Genomic DNA, 24,865 nt, shown 5'->3' with positions numbered 1-24,865 from the left:
TTTTCCTAATGTTTGTTTTGCACAAGGAAACTGCTTTGTAAAGCAATACTAATCTATTTGCAAGAAGCTCTTCCAGAAAAGCAAAAGACATTGATATAGAACTATATTCTAACTTTAAACAAGGAACAATAAAATATTTTACTTTTGAAATATTTAAAACTATCTGATTTTGTTAAAAATAATATATACCAAGAATTCCAGTGAACAAGTATCACCAGCTACTGTTTTGAGAGAGAAATACAGAAGATTAATAGAATTAGCATTTTTTAAAAACTCAATAAAGAGAAATCTTTAGAAATCTTGGGAAAATAAGGTAAGTGGTTATCTGAAAGGCTGAATTTGAAAAGCATTAACATGTGACTCTTTCTACCACAAAGTTAGTCCTATGGAAAGATATTATACAAAGTATTTTTTACTATTATCTTCAATACAGCCTTAGTTCTCCTAAATACGAATGATAGAAGAGAATTACTAAAATTTATAACTTGCCGACAGTGATTACATCTGCAATTTGAATGACAAAAAAAATCAATGAAATATGGTAATAAGATCAGTAGGGATAGTAAAACTTCCTTACTCAAAAGCAAGTAATATAAAATTTTTAAAAATTAACTTTTGTAACTGGTCATTATAATATTTTTTAAAGTACCTTTAGTACACTATATTTGATAAGGACTGAGAATAATTCTTCTAAAATTCCCAATGTGGGAGTACATGTGTAGAAATTTTATAAATCTGATTAGAATTTTTTCTTGCCAATTTTATCTACTATGCAGGATATAAAGATAAAAAAGCAAAAACATTAATTTCTAATTTAGCCAATGATAACTTGCCAGTTCCTTTATGTTAACATGACTATAATAAATAATACTGCTGGTAAAGGTTAGTTTAATGTTTTTATTTTCATTTTACTTCTAATTGCTAGATAACTATACAGTATTGATACTGAACTGGCACATACCCAACTAAGTGAGAGGTCAGAGTTAAAGCCATTAACAAGATTGTGCTGAAAGCCCATTATAACTGCTTGAATAATACCTGGCCTATGGATAATAGAGGGATTCAGTCTCTATTACTTGTTATAAGGCACATGGGAGCTACATTAAAATTAGTCAGAGTTATGCAATATAAATGGGATTGATACACAAAGCACAGCAAGCCTGACAAACTAAAAAGGAATTATTTCATTCACAGTATTATTAAAGCAGTATTTCACATGAAGTTGAAAAATTCAACAATATATATTTTCACCACACAAACAGTAGATCACAATTCACATTTCATAACATGAAACAGTTGAAATTTAACGTAAAGTTTTTGAGAACAGATAATAACCTAAGTCCCTTTTTTAAGATAAATTATTTTTTAGACATCAATAACACTCAAGTTTCAAAGTAAATACCATGAAAATATTCACTAATTATGAAATAACTACCATAACTATTAATAAAAAAGTTTTATAGGAGTACAATACCTTGGTTAGTGCAGCAGTGTGATCTTCTCCACAACAAATATAAACTATTTTCTGAGTTCTTAGTGACTTTAGTAAATTAGGAACATACCTATCTGAAAATTCCAACAAGAGACATTAACGAACAGTATTTTTAAAATTAAAAGCTTCTAAAATGTGTTTCCTCTACAGCTTCCTGAACTGTGGAAGACGGTGATAACTAAACAATTTTAACAATTCAATGATTTTGTGGTATAAGCCTACTAAGTTGGGCTCCCACGCCTTTCTAGTCATGCTACTGTGATAAAGGAGAGCTCTAAACTAAGTAACTTAAGTACTAAACTGCCTAAACGCCAATCTGCATAGGACTCCGCAATCAAGGAATTTCAAAGCTATCTGACTGCTTCTAGTACATGCACATCATTCTTTATATTCACCTCATGATAATTAAGCTCATAGGATCCTACTTTAAAAAGCCTGAAAATTATACCTTCTGCTATTTTATAGTAGAAAAGAGATATAATGTCCTAATCTGACATATTTTTCTCATGCAAAACAAAATATTTTAAAATTCTGAGAGTATTATTTATCATTACCAGTTGTTACTAGATCAACAACTCACTTTTGTCTAAGTCATTATAATTATGTTGAACTTTATTAAATTAGTTTTTGTATTTCAAATACTGGCATTCAACCTAATGTAGCTATGAAAAATCAGTTTCCAAGATCCCAACTTGTTTTAAGCAGTTATAATTCTTTAAAATTCAAAAAGTTTATTTTCAAGACTCTAGCATCACTGTTAACAGTGATTAATTAAATGACTCAGATTTAAATATTTCCTTGAAATACTCAAATAGATGAACACTTCATGTTACTTTTCAGTATAATTTTATAATTTTTTTCCACTGATGGTGGCTGATAATATGATTACCAATTTGAAGTAATGTTTTTCTCAACTTTCTTTTAGTGAACATCCAACATTGAAGATTTTTGTCCAGATATACTTTCTATATTTTATTCTAGAATAAAATAATATTTTTGGCCTTCCCACAATCTCCTAAAAATATTATTATCAAATGGAATTTTAAAATTAACCTCTCATCCCCACCTCAACACCAGGGAAGATTTGGGTACACTTCTCTCTGACATAAGAATCACTGATATATCTCAAAACATCATCTCTTTTTAAAAATATATTTATAAATAATGCAAACCTACCATTTTCATCATTAAGACCTAGTTGACCAAATTTGTTGCGTCCCCATCCAAAGATAGCTCCAGAAAGGGTGAGTACAAAACTATGGGCTCCTCCTGCTGCAACTTGCATGAAAGGGATTCCAAGTAAAGACTTGATCAGTTGTGGTGAAGCTTGCTTTTTACAGTCAATGCCTAAACCCAACTGGCCATATTTATTCTGTCCCCAACAGAAGACTTCACTTGCTGTAAAACAAGAATCATAAATTACTATTTTTCTCACACAAAAAAAATTTCACTTGAAAATCATCAGTTATTTTGGGATATTCTTCCTCTTTGATGAAAATACATATTCCTCCTTATTAAATTTATTTCTTATATGGAAACAATACTACCTTGAATAATCCATGTTAATACAGTTTTAGTTTGACTTTACTGATGAATGGGTAAGTCACATAACTGGGGATAATCCCATTTCCTGATGTTCCTCAAGAAAGGACCATCTCGTTTTAGTATTCCTCAGGTCTCACTTTTATTCTATGACTTCTCCCAGGAGGTACTCATTCAAGTTCAAGGTTTCAGTTATCAATTATATGCTATCACATTCAAAATTTATCACTAGCCCAGATCTCTCCTCTGAGCAATAAACTCATGTGTCCAATTGTTTACCTGACAGCTATACTTCGATATTTGAAAGGTATTTCCAGTTCAACATGCCCTAAACTCAATTCATGACCCCCATCCTACCTCCCATACCTGGACCTCTTCCTAGTGTTCCTCATTCTCAGTAGATAACACCTTAACTGATACAGCAGCACAAACCATAAACACAGGAGTCATCCTTAATACTCCTCTCCTCTCTTACCTTATATACAGATTTTTATCAATCTATCATCAAGTTATATACAGTTTTCTTTCTAAAGAAAAATATGGCAAATAGATCCACTCCTCACCATTTCACCTGGTTCTTGTAATAGTTCTCGTCACATTTGCTCACCCACTGCTACATTTTTTGCAACTTTAAACATCTTTTTACTTATTTTTATTAAATAAATGGCACTAAACTAATAATTGACACACTAATATCTGAGTTTTAAAAATTCATACTATAAAATAGTACACACTTATTAAAAGTAAGCCTCCCTTCAAAACTAGATCTCTGGTTCCTCTCCCAAGAAACAAGCACTCTTACTAACTGCTGATATGTACTTCCAGAAATACTCTATGGACATACCAGCAGACATTTGTATATATACAAAGAGATATAAAAATGTAGATCTGATATATGACAGACACCATTAATAATGGTCTGGATAAGTTTCAAATTAACTGTTCTATAAATTTATGTCTGTGTGTTTATTCCATAATAAATCTCAAATGAGTTGACTCTTTAAAAAAATGTAGATTTGAAATGCTGCTCACCTGAAAAAAACAGAAATCAGTGCTTTCTCACTGCTCTTGAGATAAACACTTTTAACAAGGCTTATAAGGTTCTGTAAAATGTACCTATGTTTCTGAGCTCATTTCATACCAGCCTCTTCCCTCACTTACTACACTCTAGCCATACTCACCTTCCTTTATATTCTCCAATGACCATTTCTCACACACTTGCTGTCTCACACACTCTGCCTAAACCTTTCCCTCACCCTTGTCTAGTTTACTTCTATTGTCTCCCAGCAGAAAGCCTTCCTTGATCTGCCAGATTAAGTTCAGTACCCCTGTTATATTATCTAAATATCCCAAACTTTTTTATTTATACTCTTTTTTCATAGTATGTAAACTATATTGTTATTTGTGTGACTGTACCATAAGAGCTGGTAGTGTACTGCTTACCACTGTTTACTGTACACCCTAATGTGCCTAGTTTGTACTGAGTGATCAAAAAAAAAAAATTTTTTTTTCCATTAGATGCATAAGATACTACTAAAACATGAAGCTGAATAAGGGAAAAGAATACCTGTAAGATACGTCAAGATAGAAAAACTGTCCTCATCGGTAAAACCTTTGGGTTTAAATTTATCTTGGATTTACCTACCAAACTATCAAAAGAGGAGTTGGCAAAGTAACAACAAAGAATACAGGGATGCCAGCCTCCACCCCCTACTTTATTCCTTTGATGGAATAAATCCAAATTCCTTAATATGGCATGTAAGGCCCTTTGTAACAGATTTGTTTTTACTTTAGTCTCAACTGAAGTATGAAAATGTCTCCCATGCTCTCAAAATACCCACGTAAAACTATATTCCGATACTCAAATACAGAAAATATTTCCCAGATTCTATACCTTTACTAGTACTATTACCTTAGCCAATCCTCAACATTTTCCCTAGCTGCTTCACAACCTCTCTAATTCTGAAGAAATTGTAATCATCTTTCAAGACTTGCATCAAATATCAATCCCTTCTTTATTATTACCAATTCTATTGATTGAAACTAATTAAACTTTTTTCCTTATGCCCATCATATTTTACTTTTCCTTTGACCAAAAGTAGTATATATTTTTTCTGCCTCAATTATATTATTTGTATATCTGCCTCTTCTACTAGATGGTACGATCCCTAAAACTTCCTCTTAACTTATCCGTATTTCCCTATAGTTCTAGTCTACTGTTTCATTCATAGTAGGCCTTACTAGGCATTTAATAAATTAAAAATAATAATAATGAAGCCACTGGAACTTATTTTTTTAAATAATAAAAAACAAATATATGGCAGGTTCTTTACTAACCCATGTTACAATCCTTAGCTGGCATAGGAAGAAGTCAAATAAAGGTTACAGGATGCTTAGACCTCTCTATTTCTATTCATAAAAAGTTTACCTGTAAGCGCAAATGAACTTGGGCAAGTTATAAGCTTCCCCAGCTATAAAGGAATAATGTTCGGCAGGCTAAAGAACAATTAGACACAAAAAATCAATTTCATGTCTATATGCTAGTAATAAACGATTTGAAAATGACACCAGAGTAACAAAAAATATCAAATATCTAGGGAAAAATCTAATAAAACGTATATAAGACCTCTCCACAGAAAATGACAAAATACTCTTGAGAAAAATTTTAAAAAGAGATTAAAATAAATGGAGGGATATAGCATGCTCAAGAATTGAAAGACTCAATATTATAAAGGTTCTCCTCAAACTGATTTAGAGGTAATGCAATCCCAATCAAAATTCCAACACTTTAAGTATCTGTGAAAACTGACTAGCTAATTCTAAAATGTATATAGATATGAAAAGGATCAAGAAGAACCAAGACAATCTTTAATAAGAACGAAGTTGGAGGAATTTCAACTCAAATTATCAAGTAATAAAACTGAAAAGGGGAAAGAAAATAAAAGCAATGCTTACCTTTAGAAAGTGCAAGTGAATGATAGTAGCCACAAGCAACCTGTACTATCTGGATATCCGACAAACTTTTAATATTTCTAGAAAGTAAGAAGAGAGATCAGGATCAGTTAATTCCATTTAACAAATGGATCCTGAATATTATTTATTTATGCGATTTATTGACCACCTACTATGTGCAAGTAGTCTCCTTACCAGCAGTTCCTTACTAGCATGACCTAGCAGTTCATGATATTTTTTCTCATACAGGCCCAATTTACCAAAAATTTATGCTAAAATCAGTAAACAAAATCTAAATATGAAAAAATTAAGAGATATGATGAGAAAACACTTTGAAAGGACAATATTTAAGCACAGTAAACTATGCTCACAGCTCAGTGCTTTCTTTTTATTTTTTTAATTAATTTATTTATTTATTTATCGATTTATTTTTATTCTTGGCTGCACTGGGTCTTTGTCGCTACATGTGGGCTTTCTCTAGTTGTGGCGAGCAGCGGCCGTTCTTCATTGCAGTGCGCGGGCTTCTTGTTCTGGTGGCTTCTATTGCGGAGCATGGGCTTTAGGCACGCAGACTTCAGTAGTTGTGGCACGTGGGCTCAGTAGTTATGGCTCATGGGCTCTAGAGCGCAGGCTCAGTAGTTGTAGTGCATGGGCTTAGTTGTTCCGCGGCATGTGGGATCTTCCCAGACCAGGGCTCAAATCCATGTCCCCTGCATTGGCAGGTGGATTCTTAACCACTGTGCCACCAGGGAAGCCCCTCAGTGCTTTTATGATGCAGATATTACCATCAAAATGTGAAAAATCTTTAGCTTAAAGTATGAAACTTGGCAATATATTTGTAAAACAAATGTACATGATCCAATTTGTCGAAAATTGGTGTTTGGCCTAGTTTATTATATGTTCTCCTCTGTCAGGTTCCTTAAGAACCAACAAGGATTCCTATCATGTGGTGCTACCAATTCACAAATCATGAAACCTATTCCTTTTGGACTATCCTTTTGCTTTGCATCTAAATCACTGATATTAAATTTAATTCTTTACTAGAGAAATTTAATCAATTCATATGTATTATGATCAGTGATGTGTTCAGTCATATTTCTGCCATCTCATGTTTCTTAATTTTTTATAGTTTCTTTTTTCCCCCGATTTCTGATTTTTCCTTAACTGCAATGTAATTCTAAAGGATTTAAAACATTACAAAAATCAAGAAACTATGTGCATCAACCATCCCAGGTTTTCTTTATGTAGCTCCCCTTCACTTGCTCATTCTGTTTTTCCTGAATGAATGTTTTTAAGAAAAAAGGGGGTGTGGAAATATATTATGTTTCTTATTTCCCTTTACCTGATACTGCCACCTGACCTAATTCTGCCATATGAGAGTCCAGAGCAAGTTCTGACCAGAGTGTCAATACCCATGATTTTCGGGAGGCAGCTTCAGCAAACCAAATTTTGAGTGGGAAAAAAGAGAGTTACTCTAATTCCATATTGTATTAAAAATAATTTTATTTAGTGGATTTATGTCCTACAAAGCTTGAGAGTTGTACTGCTACATTTAGCAGAATCCAACAAGTTAACAGGGTCCAATGTACCTTCAGATTTTCAAATATAGCAAAACGTCTTTTTTTTTTTTTTTTTGCAGTTAGCAAAATCAAACACTGGCAATGCAAAAACAGGAATAAAAAATACACGGATACATACAACTGTGCTGAAGTTACTAAACATTTACTGTTACTGCTTATGCATATTAGGCATATCATACAGTGACTAGTGAACTGTATTAAATATTTTTAAAAACTAATTGCTCCAAATATCAAGTCCAATTTGCATGACTAAGTAAAATCTTTTAAAATTCTACATTCTCATAGCACCCTGTTTTTTTCCTTCACAGCATTTATCTCTACTAATTACTGGTGTACTTATTCATTTAATTATTACTATTAGTATACTCTGCTAAACAATAAGCTCTGTGAGGATGGACTATTATTATCTTATACCCATGGAATCCCTAGACCTACCATAGTGCCTGGCAAAAAATATGGGGAAAAAAAAAGTATGTGAAGTATCCACTGTTAGAGGATAAGTAAATCTGCAACTTCTTTGAAGCTTTAGTATTAAACTATTCATAAAATTTGCTTCCAAAAGACTTCTAAATTTACACAGCAATTTACAGAAAGTGATTCTCATTACCAAAATATTATCATACGGCTTAGAATATAACATAAACGCTAATTTCTTTAGCCATGTCTGCTACAGAGACAAGTTAAGATATTCTTCTGTGGCATTACTGTTTTAAAGGAAAAAAACCTCTCTTTTTATCTCTATGGAGATTGAATACACTGAAGATTTTGGGGGGGTGGGGAAGAGGAGAGGATATGCTTTCTTGTTTTGTTTTAAGCTTTCAGGAATTTTAAAAAGAAACAAAAATACTTGTGAATAGTATAACAACTTTACAACATTCCATTTTTCCTAAAGAGACAAATTAGAAAATTCTTAATGCAACAAAATTTTATAGAATTCATCAAAAATAATCCCCAATGAGTAAAAAAGATAATGTAAATGTTTTCTGGTTTTCAATTTTTAAAAGGATTCAAATGCAGTTAACAGGAGAGTAAAATAAGCCAGAATAAATTTTGTAAATAAAAAATATATATACACACATACATGAAGATTCCCAATTAATCAGAACTATGAAAAGAAAATCAGAATTCAGATGTCTAGGGGAAACATTTTATAACTGCTTATAAATTTAAAATAACTCCCTAAAGTTTAGAGTTCTTGTCAAACATTTTAAAATGGCTATGACATTTAAAATTATTCATTGTAAAGAAAAGAATAATTTCACCCTCCTGTTCTGCCTCCTGACCACACTTGCTGCTCCTCATGTGGTCTATATGATGTGATGTGGCCTCTTCTGTCAGGAAATAGGCTTGAACAGTGTTAGCAACATAATGGGCTCAATCAAAACTTGCAATGATCTGGATGACTTTTCTGCAAATTACTGCCATGACTTTTTGGATGTAGAAATGGCCTGGTGTATTTGCCATTTGCCTTTGAATGTGTGGAATCAAGGGATTTCAGCTCCTTGGAAGAAGCTGTTTTACAGAAACCAGACCCCAACCAGACAGAGAATGATGACCATGAGCATGTAGCCCCCAGATTGGCTGAAGCCTGAAGACTGATAACGTGATCAATCTCTGTGACCTCACCTGGTTACCTCCCCACACACCAATCAGAAGATTGCATGAAATGATCACATTCCCCATGACCCTCATCCTCACTTTGTCTTTAAAAACCCATCCCTAAAAACCATTAGGAAGTTTGGGTCTTTTGAGCATCAGCTGCCCATTCTCCTTGCATGTCACCTTGCAATAAATGCTACACTTTCCTTCACCAGAAAAAAAAAAAAAAAGAAAAGAATAATTTCTTCACTGAATTTTGAAACGTTTGAAATTTGTAAGAAAACGTTAATAAACTTGGAAATAAGATTTATACACCTCTCCCTTAGGAAGTCTTGAAGTCAAAACATATACTGTTGAATATGTGTACTGTTGTGTTGTTACATTTTTCAAACTTAATGTACAGTGGCAATATAGGCAAAAACCAGGCATTTCCAATTGTATGTTAAGGTAAAATTCTTTAACAACTGTTAACAAGGACTAGTGAAAAGTTTATATTATATATATTCAAGAAGTTGAAGAACTAAAGCATTAAATATTATGCCAATTCCAAACTCATCAAGGTGTATACATTAAGTACAGCTTTTTGTATGCCAATCATACCTCAATAAAGTGGTTTTAAAAATATATTTTGCCAGTAAAACATAATCAACAATTTTCTATTTTTCAATTAAGCCACAACTTTCTTACTGATTTGAGAAAAGTCTTAGCACCAACTCTTTGATTTTGAAAAATTTAGGCTAACAACTGATCTAGTCTCTACCATTAAAAACTCTTCTAATTTTTTTTTAATTTTCTTTTTAATCTGAAATGTTCTGTATTTTAGATGCTAATATTAGGCAGAAATTGTAATAAACTTCTTTTTTTTGGCGGGAGGGGGGGCGAGCAGTGCCACATAGCTTGCAGGATCTTAGTTCCCCGACCAGGATCAAACCCAGGCCATGGTAGTGAAAGCACCAACTCCTAACCACTGGACTGTCAGGGAATTCCCTGTAATATACTTTTAAAAGTTCAATCAAGAAAATAAATTTTATTTTTGACCAAGGTGACAATTCAAACATGTTTAATTAGTTCCTGTAGCCCAGAAATTGCTGTTCTCACAAGAATCATCATATTATACCATCCTGTCATAATTTTTTCTTACAAAGTCCAAAAAAACAGAACTTTAAAAAATAAACTACAACCTCATTGCCAACAATTGTTTTTCTATTTTCATTAAAAGACAGTAAAATCAGATTAACTTTTTTTAAAATAAAGGTGTAACATATATCCTACATATAAAAAGAAATGACTAGCCAGAAATGCAGGTCCACAGAGACCACTGATATTGAATAATTTGTCTTTCCCCAAGAAATAATGATTTCAAAACAAAACAAAATCAGAAGTAGGAAAAGATTACCAAAGAGTAAGAGTTTCAAATATAATCTATTTATTATTAATTTTACATTCATCTTTAAAATTAAAGTATTGCTTAATTTATATACTCTCATCTATTAACATAAAAATGGGTTTTGTTCTCAAGAAAATACAGCCTAATGTGAATATTCACTTTTCTGATCATTCTTATGAAAATTATAAACACTAATTTTAAAAAATCTATTCACATATGTCTGAGTTTCCTCCTATATTCTACACATTTTATTCAAAGTGTATGTGAAAGTTACAAAGCTGGCTGACATCTCTAAGCACCTAGAAAAAGCCTTGCATCTAAAAAATGATTTGGTGCTGAGATTTAAAAAGAAAAAAAAAAAAATCAATGGTGGTCTTTCATAAAAATATATTTCTACTGAAATACTAAATTGCCCTTTAAGACATGAAAGTATCAGTAAAAATTATATATATATACGTCACAACAAATCAGATTAGTCCATGAAAAACTGAAAAGACTGAACAGGAAAGATGCCTTAATACACAGCTGAAAATTAATACAGATGTTCAGCAAATACACAAACAGAGAAGTTTAAACCAAAGGACTCAAGATCCTACAGGTCCCCATCCAGGTTCATAAAGAGTAAAGTCACAGATACAGAATTATTGGGCAACCTTCAAATAAATCGTTATATAATAAACTCTTCTCCTTATAATTACCTTTCTCTCCATTTACTAATCATCTATGGATTACTGACTGAAATTTCTCATATCAGAACTGAACAGCAAAAAAAAAAAAAAAAAAAAAAAAAAAAAAAAAAAAAGTAAGTATAAGAATTAAGCGGAGTAAAAATAAGAGAAACTAGACAGCCTTGCTGTGAATCATGGTTTTGAAAATACTGACTTAGAAAATCTAACATGTCTCTCTTCAATCCTAAAAACACAAAGTTCTGAAAAACCTTAAATAAAAAATCCCATTCTACAACAATTACTTGTGGAAAGAAATAAAATCAGTAGACAATATGACAAATGTGAGATCACTCTGTTCCTATGAATGCTTTGTATTTTGTAGCCAACAGCCATTTGGCTGCAAATTAACATTTTTTGAAAGAAATCAAAACTGAAATGACTAAAAAAATTCAATTTACTTAGCTTAAAGAAAAAAATTTCTCTCCCAACAGCACCATCATTAAAAGGCACTAAAAGCATAATGTAAAGTGTGTTATTTAATTGCTACTGCAGAAGAAACAAAGGGGAAGAAATTTGTTTGGGGAGTTTTGTGGAATTTGGTTACAAGTTCGATAAACAAAACATGTTAATGTGTGTATCCAGAAGTCTCAACAGACAGTTCATTACTAGAACAAACATAAAATGTCAAACTAAATATGAAAAAAACTTTTACTATGCTAAAACAAAGCAAATACTTCAAATGTATACTTTAAGTTTTTAAATAGACATACATATATATATGAAGGAAGGTTATGGGCTTTTATTTAAAAAACTCATTTCTAACGATAAGAGCTCCTGTTCTGTTTTTTTGTTTTGTTTTTTTTTTGCACTGCACACCTTGTGGGATCTTAGTTACCCGACCAGGGAGTGAACCCAAGCCCGCAGCAGTGAAAGCGTGGAGTCTTAACCACTGGACCACCAGGGAATTCCCTCCTGTTCTGAAATATATTAGTTCCTGTGCTCCATTTTCTTATCCTAGTAGTTACATCTACCTCTTAAACCAAAACAAACATTATCAATGTTAAATTAAAAACAAAATATCTATATGTGTATATTACAAAAATGCTACCTGAAATATATCTAAAATTAGTGTAATACCTTGGCTCCCTGGAGAGTTCTCTTTTGTCCCTATAACTATTACTAGGGGGAAAAAAGAAAACAAAAAACAAGAGTTTAAGGAGGCAAGAATTTGTATAATTTTAAACACTAAGCATGAGTTAGTGTATTAATTATATGTCTAAAAGAACTGGATACTCTTCTTTAAATCTTTATGTTCATGCTTACAGTTTTTAATATTACAGCAATGGTTATGTCCTATATAAACCTGTAAGACTACAACATTGATGAAGCATTGCTTATTTTTAAATTTTGAAATAATTCTATGATGAATTAGTGGTTAGCATAAATTAAATTGTGGTCACTGCTATGTAAAAACGTAGAAAGTGACTTATTCTTTCTACACTTTAAGCATGTGGGACTTCTATATTCAATAAAAACAATAAAGACTAAAAAAACAAGAGAAAGAAACATGCAAACAACCAATATATAATAAATATTTCAATGGCTGAGGTACTCAAGATAGTATAATTAATGGTTTCAATTAGTCTTAACCCACTTAAAATTTTTAGTGAGAGAAAATTTATAATAAAGTAGGCATTCCCTACCCCTTTTCTTTACAAACATAAATAATTTGGGGAAATATGGAGTATATAAAAAACAGCACTCAATCCAAATTAAAGGCAAGAACCTACGTAGTAAATGCCTTAAGAACTCAAAGGGTAGAAGTAATTCGGTGTCAACTCTTAAATGCCCAGTAGTAAGCAGAATAACTTAGATAGCAAATTTATTATAAAAGATTGTTAAAGACCTCTTGTCGGTCACCTTTGTTACCTGGGTACTCTGATACATTCCTCTGATCCTAGCAGGCCAAGTTGTCCATCAGAATCGAGACCCCAAGCATACACCTGGCCCTTGTCATTTAGTGCTAATGTATGAGCTTCTCCACATGAAACAGCAACGATATTTTGAGCATCCAGCGCAACAACCTGCTCTACAGAAATCAAGAAGAGAGACATTACATTCTAGTTTTAAACTCCCAACACGAATAAAACAATAGTCTTCATCTTGTACAAAAAAGCTAAGGAAATGCTGAAATACAGACTAAATATAACTTCAGTTATTCTCAAAAACTTAACAAATATGTTCCATATGAAATTCTCGCTGTGGTAAATACAGATATGTCATAGGGCATAATCAACTCAGAATACTAAGTGACTTTAACATTTGGGTAAAGAAATTAAGGGTTTATAAAGATTCTCTCCGAAAAGTGCTCTTCATTCAAAGCCATTACCAATAAAAGAAAGGAGTCCAGCTGAAAGGGAACCATTTAAATAACGGCTGTTTTTTAACAATAAAATCGTAACTGACATATACATTACCAAATGGATACTACTATGGAGTGATCCTGAAATTAAGGAAATAATCTGAATTAGCAATTTCTGACAAGAAACAAATTCTTTACAGATCTCATAAATAAAGCATCTACTAGATACACTGAGGAGAGAACTGAAAGGCAATGTGACCATAACAAATAGATATCAGTTTATGGACTGCTACTTTTAACATCAAAGACATAAAAATCCTACATGTGATTAAAACATGTCCAAGCTTTTAACCAGAAATTAATTTAAAATATTGGCCCTTCATAAGACTGTCAGTAGCCACTGACAAATCAGTAAAGAAAGTGAAATTGCTTCCTTAGTCTCTTTAAGATGTGCACTATCAGTTTTTTTTTTACTAGTACACTACAAGTTTTTAAGACTTCATTTAAAATTAAACTTTTTAAAAAAAAATTAACCTTCTTTAGCTTAATAAGAAAGCTATGTCTTCATTAACTGAAAGTCTCTTGTTGCAGAGCTGTTAAAACTGAATCAGGGTTTCTTCAGAAGCACATTTTAGATCAATGTACAAATGCAGCTGTTCAATAATAAAGCAGATTACATGCAAGAAGTTTGAATCCCTATATACAGAGAAATTCAAATTGTATCTGGGTACTTATTCTGCATTTTGGGGTGGGAGGTCAGCCCTTAGACAGCCTTCAGGAATCTGTATAACTCTAAGGATATGTTATTTTAAGTACTTACCTTAAAGTACTACAAGTTAATAACTCGTAAAGTTGATGAATAGTACATGGACGTTCACTATACTAATCTCTCACTTTTTGTGTATATTTTGTATATATGTTCTTATAAAATTATATTGTAGAAACATATAAAAACAAAACATATATAACACATTGCCTCCCCCCACGAAAAAAAAAAGAAAAAGGACTTAAAAGTATGGCATCATTTATTTACATCAAAGCATCCCATAAATCTTAATTATGAAGAAGTAAAATGCACAAAAGATCTGTTAATCTTTCACAGAGGCCCCTGAAATGAGTCGATATCTCTCCAAAACTATCCTCAAAGGAAATGTAGTAAAGAGCAGAAATAAAAGGATGACAAGAAGGATGAATAAGACTGGTTGGTTCAACAATAATATATGAAGAGTACTTAAATTAGATAGCAATGGCTGTAAAATCAAAGGCACCAAAAATCCAAGCAACAAAGAAACAATCATGCATACCAAACACTAATATTTATTGTATACCATGTGTGCTCCAAGCACTAGACACATAAAGGTAAATAAAACAGAGTTCTAGTCCTCAAGGAGTTTACAGTCTATAGAAAAACAAGCAAGATAAGGATGGTTATTAAACGCAAAGGTAAAGACATACAAAAGGTACCAGGGCAACATGAGATACTTTTTAAAGCCCTGAAAGATAGTAAGAAGAATTCTGGAAGACAGTGACATTAAGCTGTGTAAGTAAGGAAAGAGGAAGAGATTCCCTGTACCCATGAGAGAAAATTCAAATCATTTCTTCAAATACAGCAGAATAAACTAAAAGCAAAGTAAAAAGACTGATTAAAAAAAAAAAACAGGAAAAATGTTATTCATGTCAAATAAAGAAATAACCTCCCTAATATTTAAAGACTAACTGAGGCGAGGGTGGGGGAGAGCAGTAATTCAATGAAAAATGGCAAAAGATGTGAATTGATAGTTCACACAAAGAAGAAACAGAAATGGCCCTTAATCCTATGAAAAGATGTTCAACTTCACTGATGAGAGAAATGAAAATTCAAACTACACTGAGAAGCCAATAATACGTTCACTTAGAAAATTCATAAAGCCATACATTTATTTTGCATACTTAATTATAAAAATTTATCAAAGGAATGAGAAGACAAGGCACTGACTGGGAGAAAATATGTGCAAAAGACACATCTAATAAAGGACTGTTATCCAAAACAAGAAAAAACAAAAACACAAACCACCCTCTTAAAACTCAACAGTAAAAAAATAAACCCAATTAAAAAACAGTGCAAAAGACGTGAGCCGACACCACACCAAGAAGACATAAAGATGGCAAATAACCATATGAAGGCATGCTGTACATCATATATCAACAGGGAACTGCAAATTTAAATGAGATACCACTATAAACCTATTAAAATGGCTCACTTCGGCAGCACATATACTAAAATTGGAACGATACAGAGTAGATTAGCATGGCCCCTGTGCAAGGATGACATGCAAATTCGTGAAGCGTTCCATATTTTTTTCAATAAAAAAGTACCTAAAGTATCAAAAAAAAAAAAATAGCCAAAACCCAAAAAACTGACAATACCAAACACTGGTAAGAATACAGAGCAACAATAACTCTCATTCGTTGCTAATGGGCATGCAAAATGATACAGACGCTTTGGAAGACAGTTTGGTAGTTTCTTACAAAACCAACCATACCATTATAAGATCCAGGAATTGTGCTCTTTCGTATTTACTCAAAGGAGTTGAAAACTTATGTCCACAGAAAAACATGCACACAGATGTTTATAGCATCTTTATTCATAATTGCCAAAACTTGGAAGCAATCAAAATGTCCTTCAGTAAGTGAATGGATAAACTGTGGTATATCCAGACAGTGGAATATTATTCAGTGCTAAAAAGAAATGAGCTCTCAAGCCACAAAAACACATGGAGGAAACTAAAATGTGTATTACTAAGTGAAAGAAGCCAATCTGAAAAGGCTACAAAATGTATGATCCAACCATTTGACATTCTAGAAAAGGCAAAACTTTGGAGACAGTAAAAAGATTAGTGGTTGCTTGGGGTTAGAGGGAGGGAGGGATGAACAGGCAGAGCAGAGGGGATTTTTAGGGTAGTGAAACTATTCTGTATGATACTATTACTATTCTGTACAATACTAAGTATCATTATGCAGTCATCAAAACCCATTGAATATACAACACAGAGTGAATGCTAATGTAAACTATGGACTCTGGATGACAATGATGTGTCAGTACAGGTTCATTAATGGTAATAAATGTATCACTGTGGTACAGACTGCAGATAGTGGGGGAGGTTGTATACGTGTAGTATAGAGTGTATGGGAACTCTGTACTTTCTGCTCAATTTTGCTGTGAACTTTAAACTGTTCTTAGAAAGTTTATTAATTTGAAAACATGTATTTATAAATACACACCAAGATAACATTTTTCATCTCATAAAAATCCATATGTTTGATAACAATCTGTTGGGGGAAAAGGCACTTTTGTATATTGATAGTGGAAGTATAAAACAGAACCACCTTTATACAAAAGAATGTGGCAAACCCTAACAAAACATATGCAATTACCTTTTGGATCCAGCAATTCCATACCCTGCAGATACATCTAAGTACTAAAGGGCAGCAGAATATGCCAACCCAAAACATGCCACTTTGGCATAAGGACTGCTTTGAGCTGAAGGCCACTAAGAAGAAAAGCTCTCTGCTCTCTTATGTGCCTAAAAGCAGGACATAAATTTGTTGAAGTGTCCCACCTTCCCTCTCTACCAGGAAGGACAAGAGTTAATCACTGGAGGCAACTCTAGATTTATCAGCTCAGAGACAGCACCAGCAGAAGCTACATAACAAACTTTACTAACTAGCCCTTATCTAAGTTCCCCCACATATTTACCGTCCCAAAATTTGCCACCCCAGAAACTCAAAGTCCTTTTCGTCTTGTTACTTCTCTATTTATTGTTCTTTTATTAAGATGCCAAATAAGCCCATGTTCTACTACCACCTTAAGTTACTCATTACTGAGTGCTCCTGCATGTAAACGCAAGGCAATAAACTTGTTTTGTTTTTCTCCCTGTTAATCTGTCCTTCGTCTAGACAAGCCCCAGCTGGAGAACCTAGGAGGGTAGAGTACAAATACATATGTGCGTGTGTGTGAATGTGTGTGTATTTACGTGTTTGCAGTGCTGTATATAATAACAAAAACACTGGAAATATTCCCAGTATCCATCAATAAAGGATTCCATCCACACACTGGGACACTATGCTCTGAAAACATAAATAAAGAGGAAATGCTACATGCTGATATGGAAAGATCTCAAGGGTATATTAGAAAAGTAGGGAAAAAAATCAAGACGTGGAATAATGCACACGATTTGCTATTTTTTGTGTAAGGAAGAGGAAAGAATATGAATATATATTCATATTTGCTTACATTTACACAAAGAAACTTTGAAAAGATAAAAAACTAATAAACATAGCTGCCCATAGGGGATGTGGGTAGAAGGGAAATAGGGTGGTCAAGTGTAATAGCAAACCTTCTCAATGTGTATTTATATTATTTTGATTTTTGAACCATGTGGATATATTATCTATTCAAAATTAAAATTATTTTAAAAATTAAATAGAACATTAGAGAAAATAGTTAAAGCAATGTATAAAAACCATTGTTTTCACTTTAAAACCGAACTGGGCTCTTTACTTTTTTTTCTACACACTAAAAACTCAAGATAAATAATTGTGGTTCTTTCAGAATTTGAGCCCCATCAAATTACTAAGATACCTATTTTGAGAATGAATAACTACTGAGAAATATATTATTAAAGAAACATAATAACATATGTCTTGGGACTACTACTTAATACAGGCTTTTCAGACAACAAATATACAAACTGTTAAGTTCTTGTACAATTTTTTTAAACTACTTATTTTTTCCAAATGGCTAATAAAAATGAAAAACCTCAACCGTTTCCTCCCAGTATGCTAGAAAGTTAGGTCAATGTTATATTGAGACATTTCACATCCAGGTCAAATTCTGGATGAATGCTCGAAACAAGGTGGCTTGCAAAAAAGTCAATGATAAGCAAGAAAGAAGGGGGAATAAATGAACCCAGCAAAACAAACCAAAAAATTCACTAGAAAACCTGGCTTAATGATGCCCTGTATGAGAAAGAGAAAAAAACAAAACAAAACAGAATTCATACCAAACCTAACAGCTAGGATTTGTTGAGTGTTTACTATGTACCAGGTACTATGCTAACTCAAAGTTTTAATCACCAAGCTACATTTGCCTTTCAAGGCCAACAAACAGAAAAGAGAGGGGTAAGAGGGATTAAATTCACTTTAATTTAGGTTGAGTATGGATATATATGAAAAAGGACAGAAAACAAAAGAAAAACTTGTCAAGAAAGCCCATGAAAAAAACAATTGAGGGGCTTCCCTGATGGTGCAGTGGTTAAGAATCCACCTGCCAATGCAGGGGACACGGGTTCGATCCCTGGTCCAGGAAGACCTCACATGCTGCGGGGCAACTAAACCCATGCGCCACAACCACTGAGCCTGCACTCTAGAGCCCGTGAGCCACAATTACTGAGCCCGCGCACCACATCTACTGACGCCCTACACGCCTAGAGCCCGTGCTCCGCAACAAAGAGAAGCCATCGCAACGAGAGGCCCGCGCACTGCAACAAAGAGTAGCCCCCCTCTTGCCGCAACTAGAGAAAGCCTGCGCGCAGCAATGAAGACACAATGCAGCCAAAAATAAATAAATTTTTAAAAAAAGAAAAAATTCCTAAAAAAAAACCTAAAACAATTGATTCCTCTGATAAATGGAAGCTACAAGAAGATGTTAGAATTATGAGCATACGATGCTAAACTTGTTGGAAAAGGTTTAGTAACAGCACATGATCCTTACAGTTGACTGTAATTCAGAATAAGGTACTTTTTTAAAAAAATACAAATACGTACAGATAAAAACACGTGGTAAAATGTTAACTGTTGGTCATTGTGCTATTCTTTCTACTTTTCTTTATGCTTCAAAACGTTCATATAAAAAGTTTGAGAAAAGTAACACTGTTCATATCAGTATTTATGGTTCACAATATTTCTCTTCAAGGAAAGAAAAAAGGAACATTTAGTTTGGGGAGGCACAAAAAAGCAAAAAAAACTTAAGTGGAGGAGACTGTCTTGAAAAAGGCAGGAAAAAAATACATTGTTCAGAGAGAGGAGCAAAAACAGAAAAGATAAAGAACTAGAGAGATATAACATATCCATCTTGTAAATACTGACAGCAGATATATTCCAAATACAAATCTAATAAGCCCTAGCTCATCATTACTTCTGGTTGTTCTTAACACTTGTACTGTTAAAATGCAGTATTTTTGAAAACTGATGGTGCATCGTTTTATTAAGGAGAAAAAGGCCATCTTCTTTGCTCCATAAACACAAAGTGTTGTCATTTTTAGATTTGTAAAAACCAATTAAAATGTTCAACCTAGGGCTTTCCCTGGTGGCACAGTGGTTGAGAGTCCGCCTGCCGATGCAGGGGACACGGGTTCGTGCCCTGGTCTGGGAAGATCCCACATGCCGCGGAGCGGCTGGGCCCGTGAGCCATGGCCGCTGAGCCTGCGCGTCCGGAGCCTGTGCTCCACAACGGGAGAGGCCACAACAGTAAGAGGCCTGCGTACCGCAAAAAAAAAAAAAAAAAGATGTTCAACCTAATGACGGTTTTCATTTCTACATCATTTATTTCCTCCAATTACCTTTGTATCCACCTCTGACTTCAGCATTTGTTCACTAACAAACTGCATCAAATAAATTTTGCTGCAGAAACATCATAAAAGAAAGAATACAGTTGCACATCCTTTTAGCAACACAGAATAGATCCAGGTTCTTGTTGTAAAATGTTACATGATAAAATCCTTCCATCTGAATAAGTAACTGAATAAGAACAACCTATTTCCTTTGGGATCTAACAAATATGTTCACCAATTCCTGAGTTTGTGAAAATTCATGTAGAATATCATCTCCAGACTCATTCTTTAAGAGTTCACTTACATGATCAATTTCACCATATCCATACAGCGGTGTATCTACATTCACCTTCTGATATGTCTCATACTTATGAACATGTTCCTCTGTCAGTTTTCTTCTCTTTGCCATTATGGACAGAAAAAAATTTTTTTTTCATTCTCAACTGTGGTTAATGAAAGGTACAAAGAGAAAAATAAAAACTACAAAAACAGTGACTCCAAACTTCTTTCACACTTCCTTGAAAGATAATGCAAAACTCTGCACAATGTATGAAGAAAAGAATGCTAAATATGATGATTTATTTCACCACCGCACCACCCTTCTAGGAAACCCCATCACTGTTCCACTTATAATTTTTAGTCTTTTTATTTTAGTCTAGTTGGGAATACATCAATTCTTGTTATTCACAGTAGTTATGTTCCATAAAGTCACCAAATACCTATTTAGCAAATACCGAATGACTGCCCCTACGGAAAATACAAGATTAGGTTGCTACAAGCCTCTACATCACAACATTTCATCAACTGATCAATTCATAACCTTGTGTTATGTGCGTTTCCATTTAAAGACATCTTAATCATATTGTTGATTCATTAACATTGAATTCAGAGCCAACAGCACTGTAAACTCATGCCTCAATGGATTTTTTTCTATGACACATCATAGCCTTCTTGTGCTTAGGAACACTAGATAGCACCTCAGCAATATGCTTGGGGGCCATTTTAAACAGTGAAATTACCAACAAAAATGCAAAAAGTGTGGCATTAAATATATCACAAAAAGGACATATTATAACAGGAAGGCAAAGCAGTGCTTTGTTGAACCTCAGCTGGGAATCTACACATCGGGAGACTCATGTATTTTGCAGCCCTGCATGTGTGCATGTCCAGGAATGACCATGAAAAGCTCTGTGAGTATTGACTGACTATGATCCAGACTGATCTAGCATCTCTTAAAAGTTGCATCTTATTCGAAATTCTAAAACAGCTATTTGAAGGAAAATATAAACATTATCATTACTCTGTATCCTCTTTCATCTACAGATCTCAAAACCTTGTTATTATGGGATAAACTGGGTTACCCCCAAATTGATATGCTGAAAGTCCTAATCCCCAGTACCCCAGAATGTGACCTTATTTGAAAAATGGCCATCAAGGATATAATTAGTTAAGATGAGGTCATATGGAGCAGGGTAGGCCCTTAATTTGACTTGTGTCCCAATAAAAGAGGAATCGTCGTCACAGACAAGCACACAAAGAGAATGCATGTGAACGACTGCTTGCAAACCACCAGAAGCTAGGAGAGAGGCCTGGAATGGATCCTTCCTTCATAATCTTTAGAACGAACCAATGCTGAGGACACCCTGATGTTGGGTTTCTAGCCTCCAAAACTGTGAAACAATACATTTCTGTTACTTAAGCCACCCAGTTTGTGGTACTTTGTTATGGCAGCCCTAGCAAACAAATACACTTAAATAAATATTTTTGGGTTCAAAACATTCCTGTCAAGTTACCCAAGTACTACCATCTTTGTTTTAAAGGTGAGCCACAGAAATAAATAACTTATTCTGAATAATTCAATCACAGATAAACTTGATTTTGAAATTTAGAAGTTTCTAGTTCGAATTACATTATTTCCATACCAAACAACTTTTTAAATGGCAAAAAAATTTACACAGAATTGGCAAAAGACACATTTCTCTAAACAATCTTTAAAATACAAGCTCAAAAAAAAAAACTTTTTAGAGAGCAAGAGCAAGTTGGCAATGCGTATTACAATTCTAAACATGCATGTCCTCTGACCCAGAAACTTTCCTTTTGGGAAACAACAATAACAACAACAGGAAATAACGTGACTTCCAGTAACAGGTAGGTAAATAAATTATGGAGTATCCATGTAATAGAAATCGGTGCTTCTATTAAAATGAATGTCTATACAGTATAACATGAAAAGATAAAAATACGTTAAATGAAAAAGAGAACCACAGAACTTTATGTATGTGTGTACAAGATTACGTATTTTAATACAGGTATAAAAGATATGAAATTATAAAGAAACAGTAGTAGTCATCTTTAGGATGTAGGGAAAAAGTGGCTTCCACTTTTCAAATCATTTATTTCTGTAACTTTTAAAAAGTTATAAAAATGTACTATTTTGGTAATCAGGGAAAAAAAGAATTTTTTTTTTTTAAGATATAGTAAGTCCCCAAATTATAACTGACCCCAAACCCCACAGGAACAAATGTCCTTTGTTTCTCCAAATCAAAATACTAGGGAAATAACTAACCTGGTCTGATAAATTTTCTTCTCTAGGAAACAGTGGCTATAGTAAAGTATTATTTATATTTCAAATGTGATACACAGTTAAGTTAAATGCTGCTCACAAATATCTATCTTAAGCTTTCTGGAACCAATAAAGCAAGAGAGCTAAACAAGCCAGGATAAGTGATGCGTGAAGATAATTTCTGACACCCAAATGTAAAACTCCAATGAATTTTTCCACAGAAAATGTTACAAAGCTCAGTTAAATATAATTATTGATAGAGTATTACACTTAGGTATAATGTGTTTTAAAGATTGGTTTGAAAACCCATTTATGATACATAGCAGTATTTCCATGAGCAAAGAAAAATTTAGAGTTTTTAAAAACACAATTCTGGGCTTCCCTGGTGGCGCAGTGGTTGAGAATCCGCCTGCCAATGCATGGGACACGGGTTTGAGTCCTGGTCCGGGAAGATCCAATGTGCTGCGGAGCAACTAAGCCCATGCGCCACAACTACTGAGCCTGCACTCTAGAGCCCGTGAGCCACAACCACCAAAGCCCACGCGCCTAGAGCCCGTGCTCCGCAACAAGAGAAGCCACTGCAATGAGAAGCCCGCGCACCCAACGAAGAGTAGCCCCAGCTCAACGCAACTAAAGAAAGCCCGCGTGCAGCAACGAAGACCCAACACAGCCAAAAATAAATAAATAAAATCTACGTTTAAAAAAAGAAAATCTTAACTCTTAATGTGGTATATGAGCTTAATGAAGTTCTACATGTATGTTTAATTAAAAAAGAAAAAACTTCAACAGTTTGAACAACTGTCAGTGTTTTATACAGAGAACAAAAATCTTTGTTGATATTTTATTCTCAAGTTATCAGGGTCTAAAAAAATATATAGTTATGAATAGCAACAAGCACAGTCATGTTAATAACAATTACAAAACTGGAGGTCAGAAGGAATATACTTTGTGAAAAGCTAATTTTAAGAAGCTCCATTTCAGGGACTTCCCTGGTGGCACGGTGGTTAAGCATCCACCTGCCCGTGCAGGTGACACGGGTTCCAGCCCTGGTCCGGGAGGATCCCACATGCCGTGGAGCAACTAAGCCCATGAGCCACAACTACTGACCCTGCACTCTAGAGCCCGTGTGCCACAACTACTGAAGCCTGCATGCCTAGAGCCCGTGCTCTGCAACAAGAGAAGCCACTGCAATGAGAAGCTCATATACAGCAACTAAGAGAAGCCCCCACTCGAAGCAACTACAGAAAGTCTGCGCGCAGCAACAAAGACCCAACGCAGCCACAAAAAAAAGCAGCTCCATATCAATTACTTAGTAAATGTTTAATTCAGCCAGAATCCTCTGCCTACTATGCCTCACTAGTTGCTGTAAATATAGATTTTCCTCTTCCCTTCTCTCTGAATAACTCAAAACTCCAACTAGAGCAATGCAAAGTTCACTTATATCCATCTCTAGAAATTTAATGTTCACAAGATGCTATACTGTGAAATTAAAAAGGTACTGTGTAACTCCATTCTTGTATAAAAATATGTCACATACAGCCCCAACATATATGCAGAGAAAAAACTGGAAAAATAAATACTAAATTGTCAACACTGATTATCTACACGTGTTTTTTTCTTCTTTTATGGTTCTTTAATTGTTTAATTGAACAAGTGAATGTGTAGTTGACACATTTTACGATGCTGAATTTTTAAAAGATGAAGACATTAGTCACTTGGGATTAGTGAGTAACACCAATAAATAGTTCAGAATGCTTTTTTTTTTAACTTTAAATAATCATATTGCTAATTTTGTGATAGAGATAACAAATAATCAAATGGCTACTTCACTCAAGGCAGCATGTTATTTCCCTATTCCTAAAGTAAAATTATTGTTTACTGACACTTTTTAAAGGATGTCTAATATGATCATATAATGATCATCATAAAATATATTCTAAAAAATTAAGAATTAAGTAAAACAAAAAATATTTAATGAAAATGCTTATTCTCTAAAATTATTACCAATAATTACCAATAAGAATTTGGAATGGTACAACTCATAGTCATGAAAACATTTTAATAAGTTCTTTGATAAAACCAAAACTTAACATACAGTAACTTACATGTCTTGGTTGACAGCCCATAATA

General features: G+C 33.6%; 1 protein-coding gene and 1 non-coding gene across 10 annotated transcripts in view; one reads left to right on the top strand and one right to left on the bottom strand.

The window, feature by feature from the left end:
- The window catches only part of HERC4 (HECT and RLD domain containing E3 ubiquitin protein ligase 4), a 133,135-nt gene that overhangs the window by 92,753 nt on the left and 15,517 nt on the right, over nucleotides 1–24,865 (bottom strand). For all 9 annotated transcript variants that reach the window (XR_003005994.1, XR_003005995.1, XM_024765513.1 and 6 more), the window contains 4 exons: nucleotides 13,150–13,309; nucleotides 5,990–6,066; nucleotides 2,669–2,890; nucleotides 1,475–1,566 (listed from right to left, as the gene is read on the bottom strand). Coding sequence is in view for 7 of the 9 variants with exons in the window: in XM_024765513.1 (XP_024621281.1) it covers nucleotides 1,475–1,566; nucleotides 2,669–2,890; nucleotides 5,990–6,066; nucleotides 13,150–13,309 (551 nt within the window). In the remaining 2 variants the exon portion in view is untranslated. The remainder of the gene's footprint in view (nucleotides 1–1,474; nucleotides 1,567–2,668; nucleotides 2,891–5,989; nucleotides 6,067–13,149; nucleotides 13,310–24,865) is intronic.
- LOC112413585 (U6 spliceosomal RNA) lies at nucleotides 15,817–15,921 on the top strand. Its single transcript, XR_003006005.1, has one exon. It is a non-coding gene; the product is annotated as a U6 spliceosomal RNA (small nuclear RNA).

Source organism: Neophocaena asiaeorientalis, unplaced genomic scaffold, assembly GCF_003031525.2.
Source record: "Neophocaena asiaeorientalis asiaeorientalis breed wild unplaced genomic scaffold, Neophocaena_asiaeorientalis_V1.1 scaffold31, whole genome shotgun sequence".
Classification (NCBI taxonomy): domain Eukaryota; kingdom Metazoa; phylum Chordata; class Mammalia; order Artiodactyla; family Phocoenidae; genus Neophocaena; species Neophocaena asiaeorientalis.
Note: the sequence above shows the minus strand (reverse complement) of the source record. Positions and strands in the feature narration are given on the sequence as shown.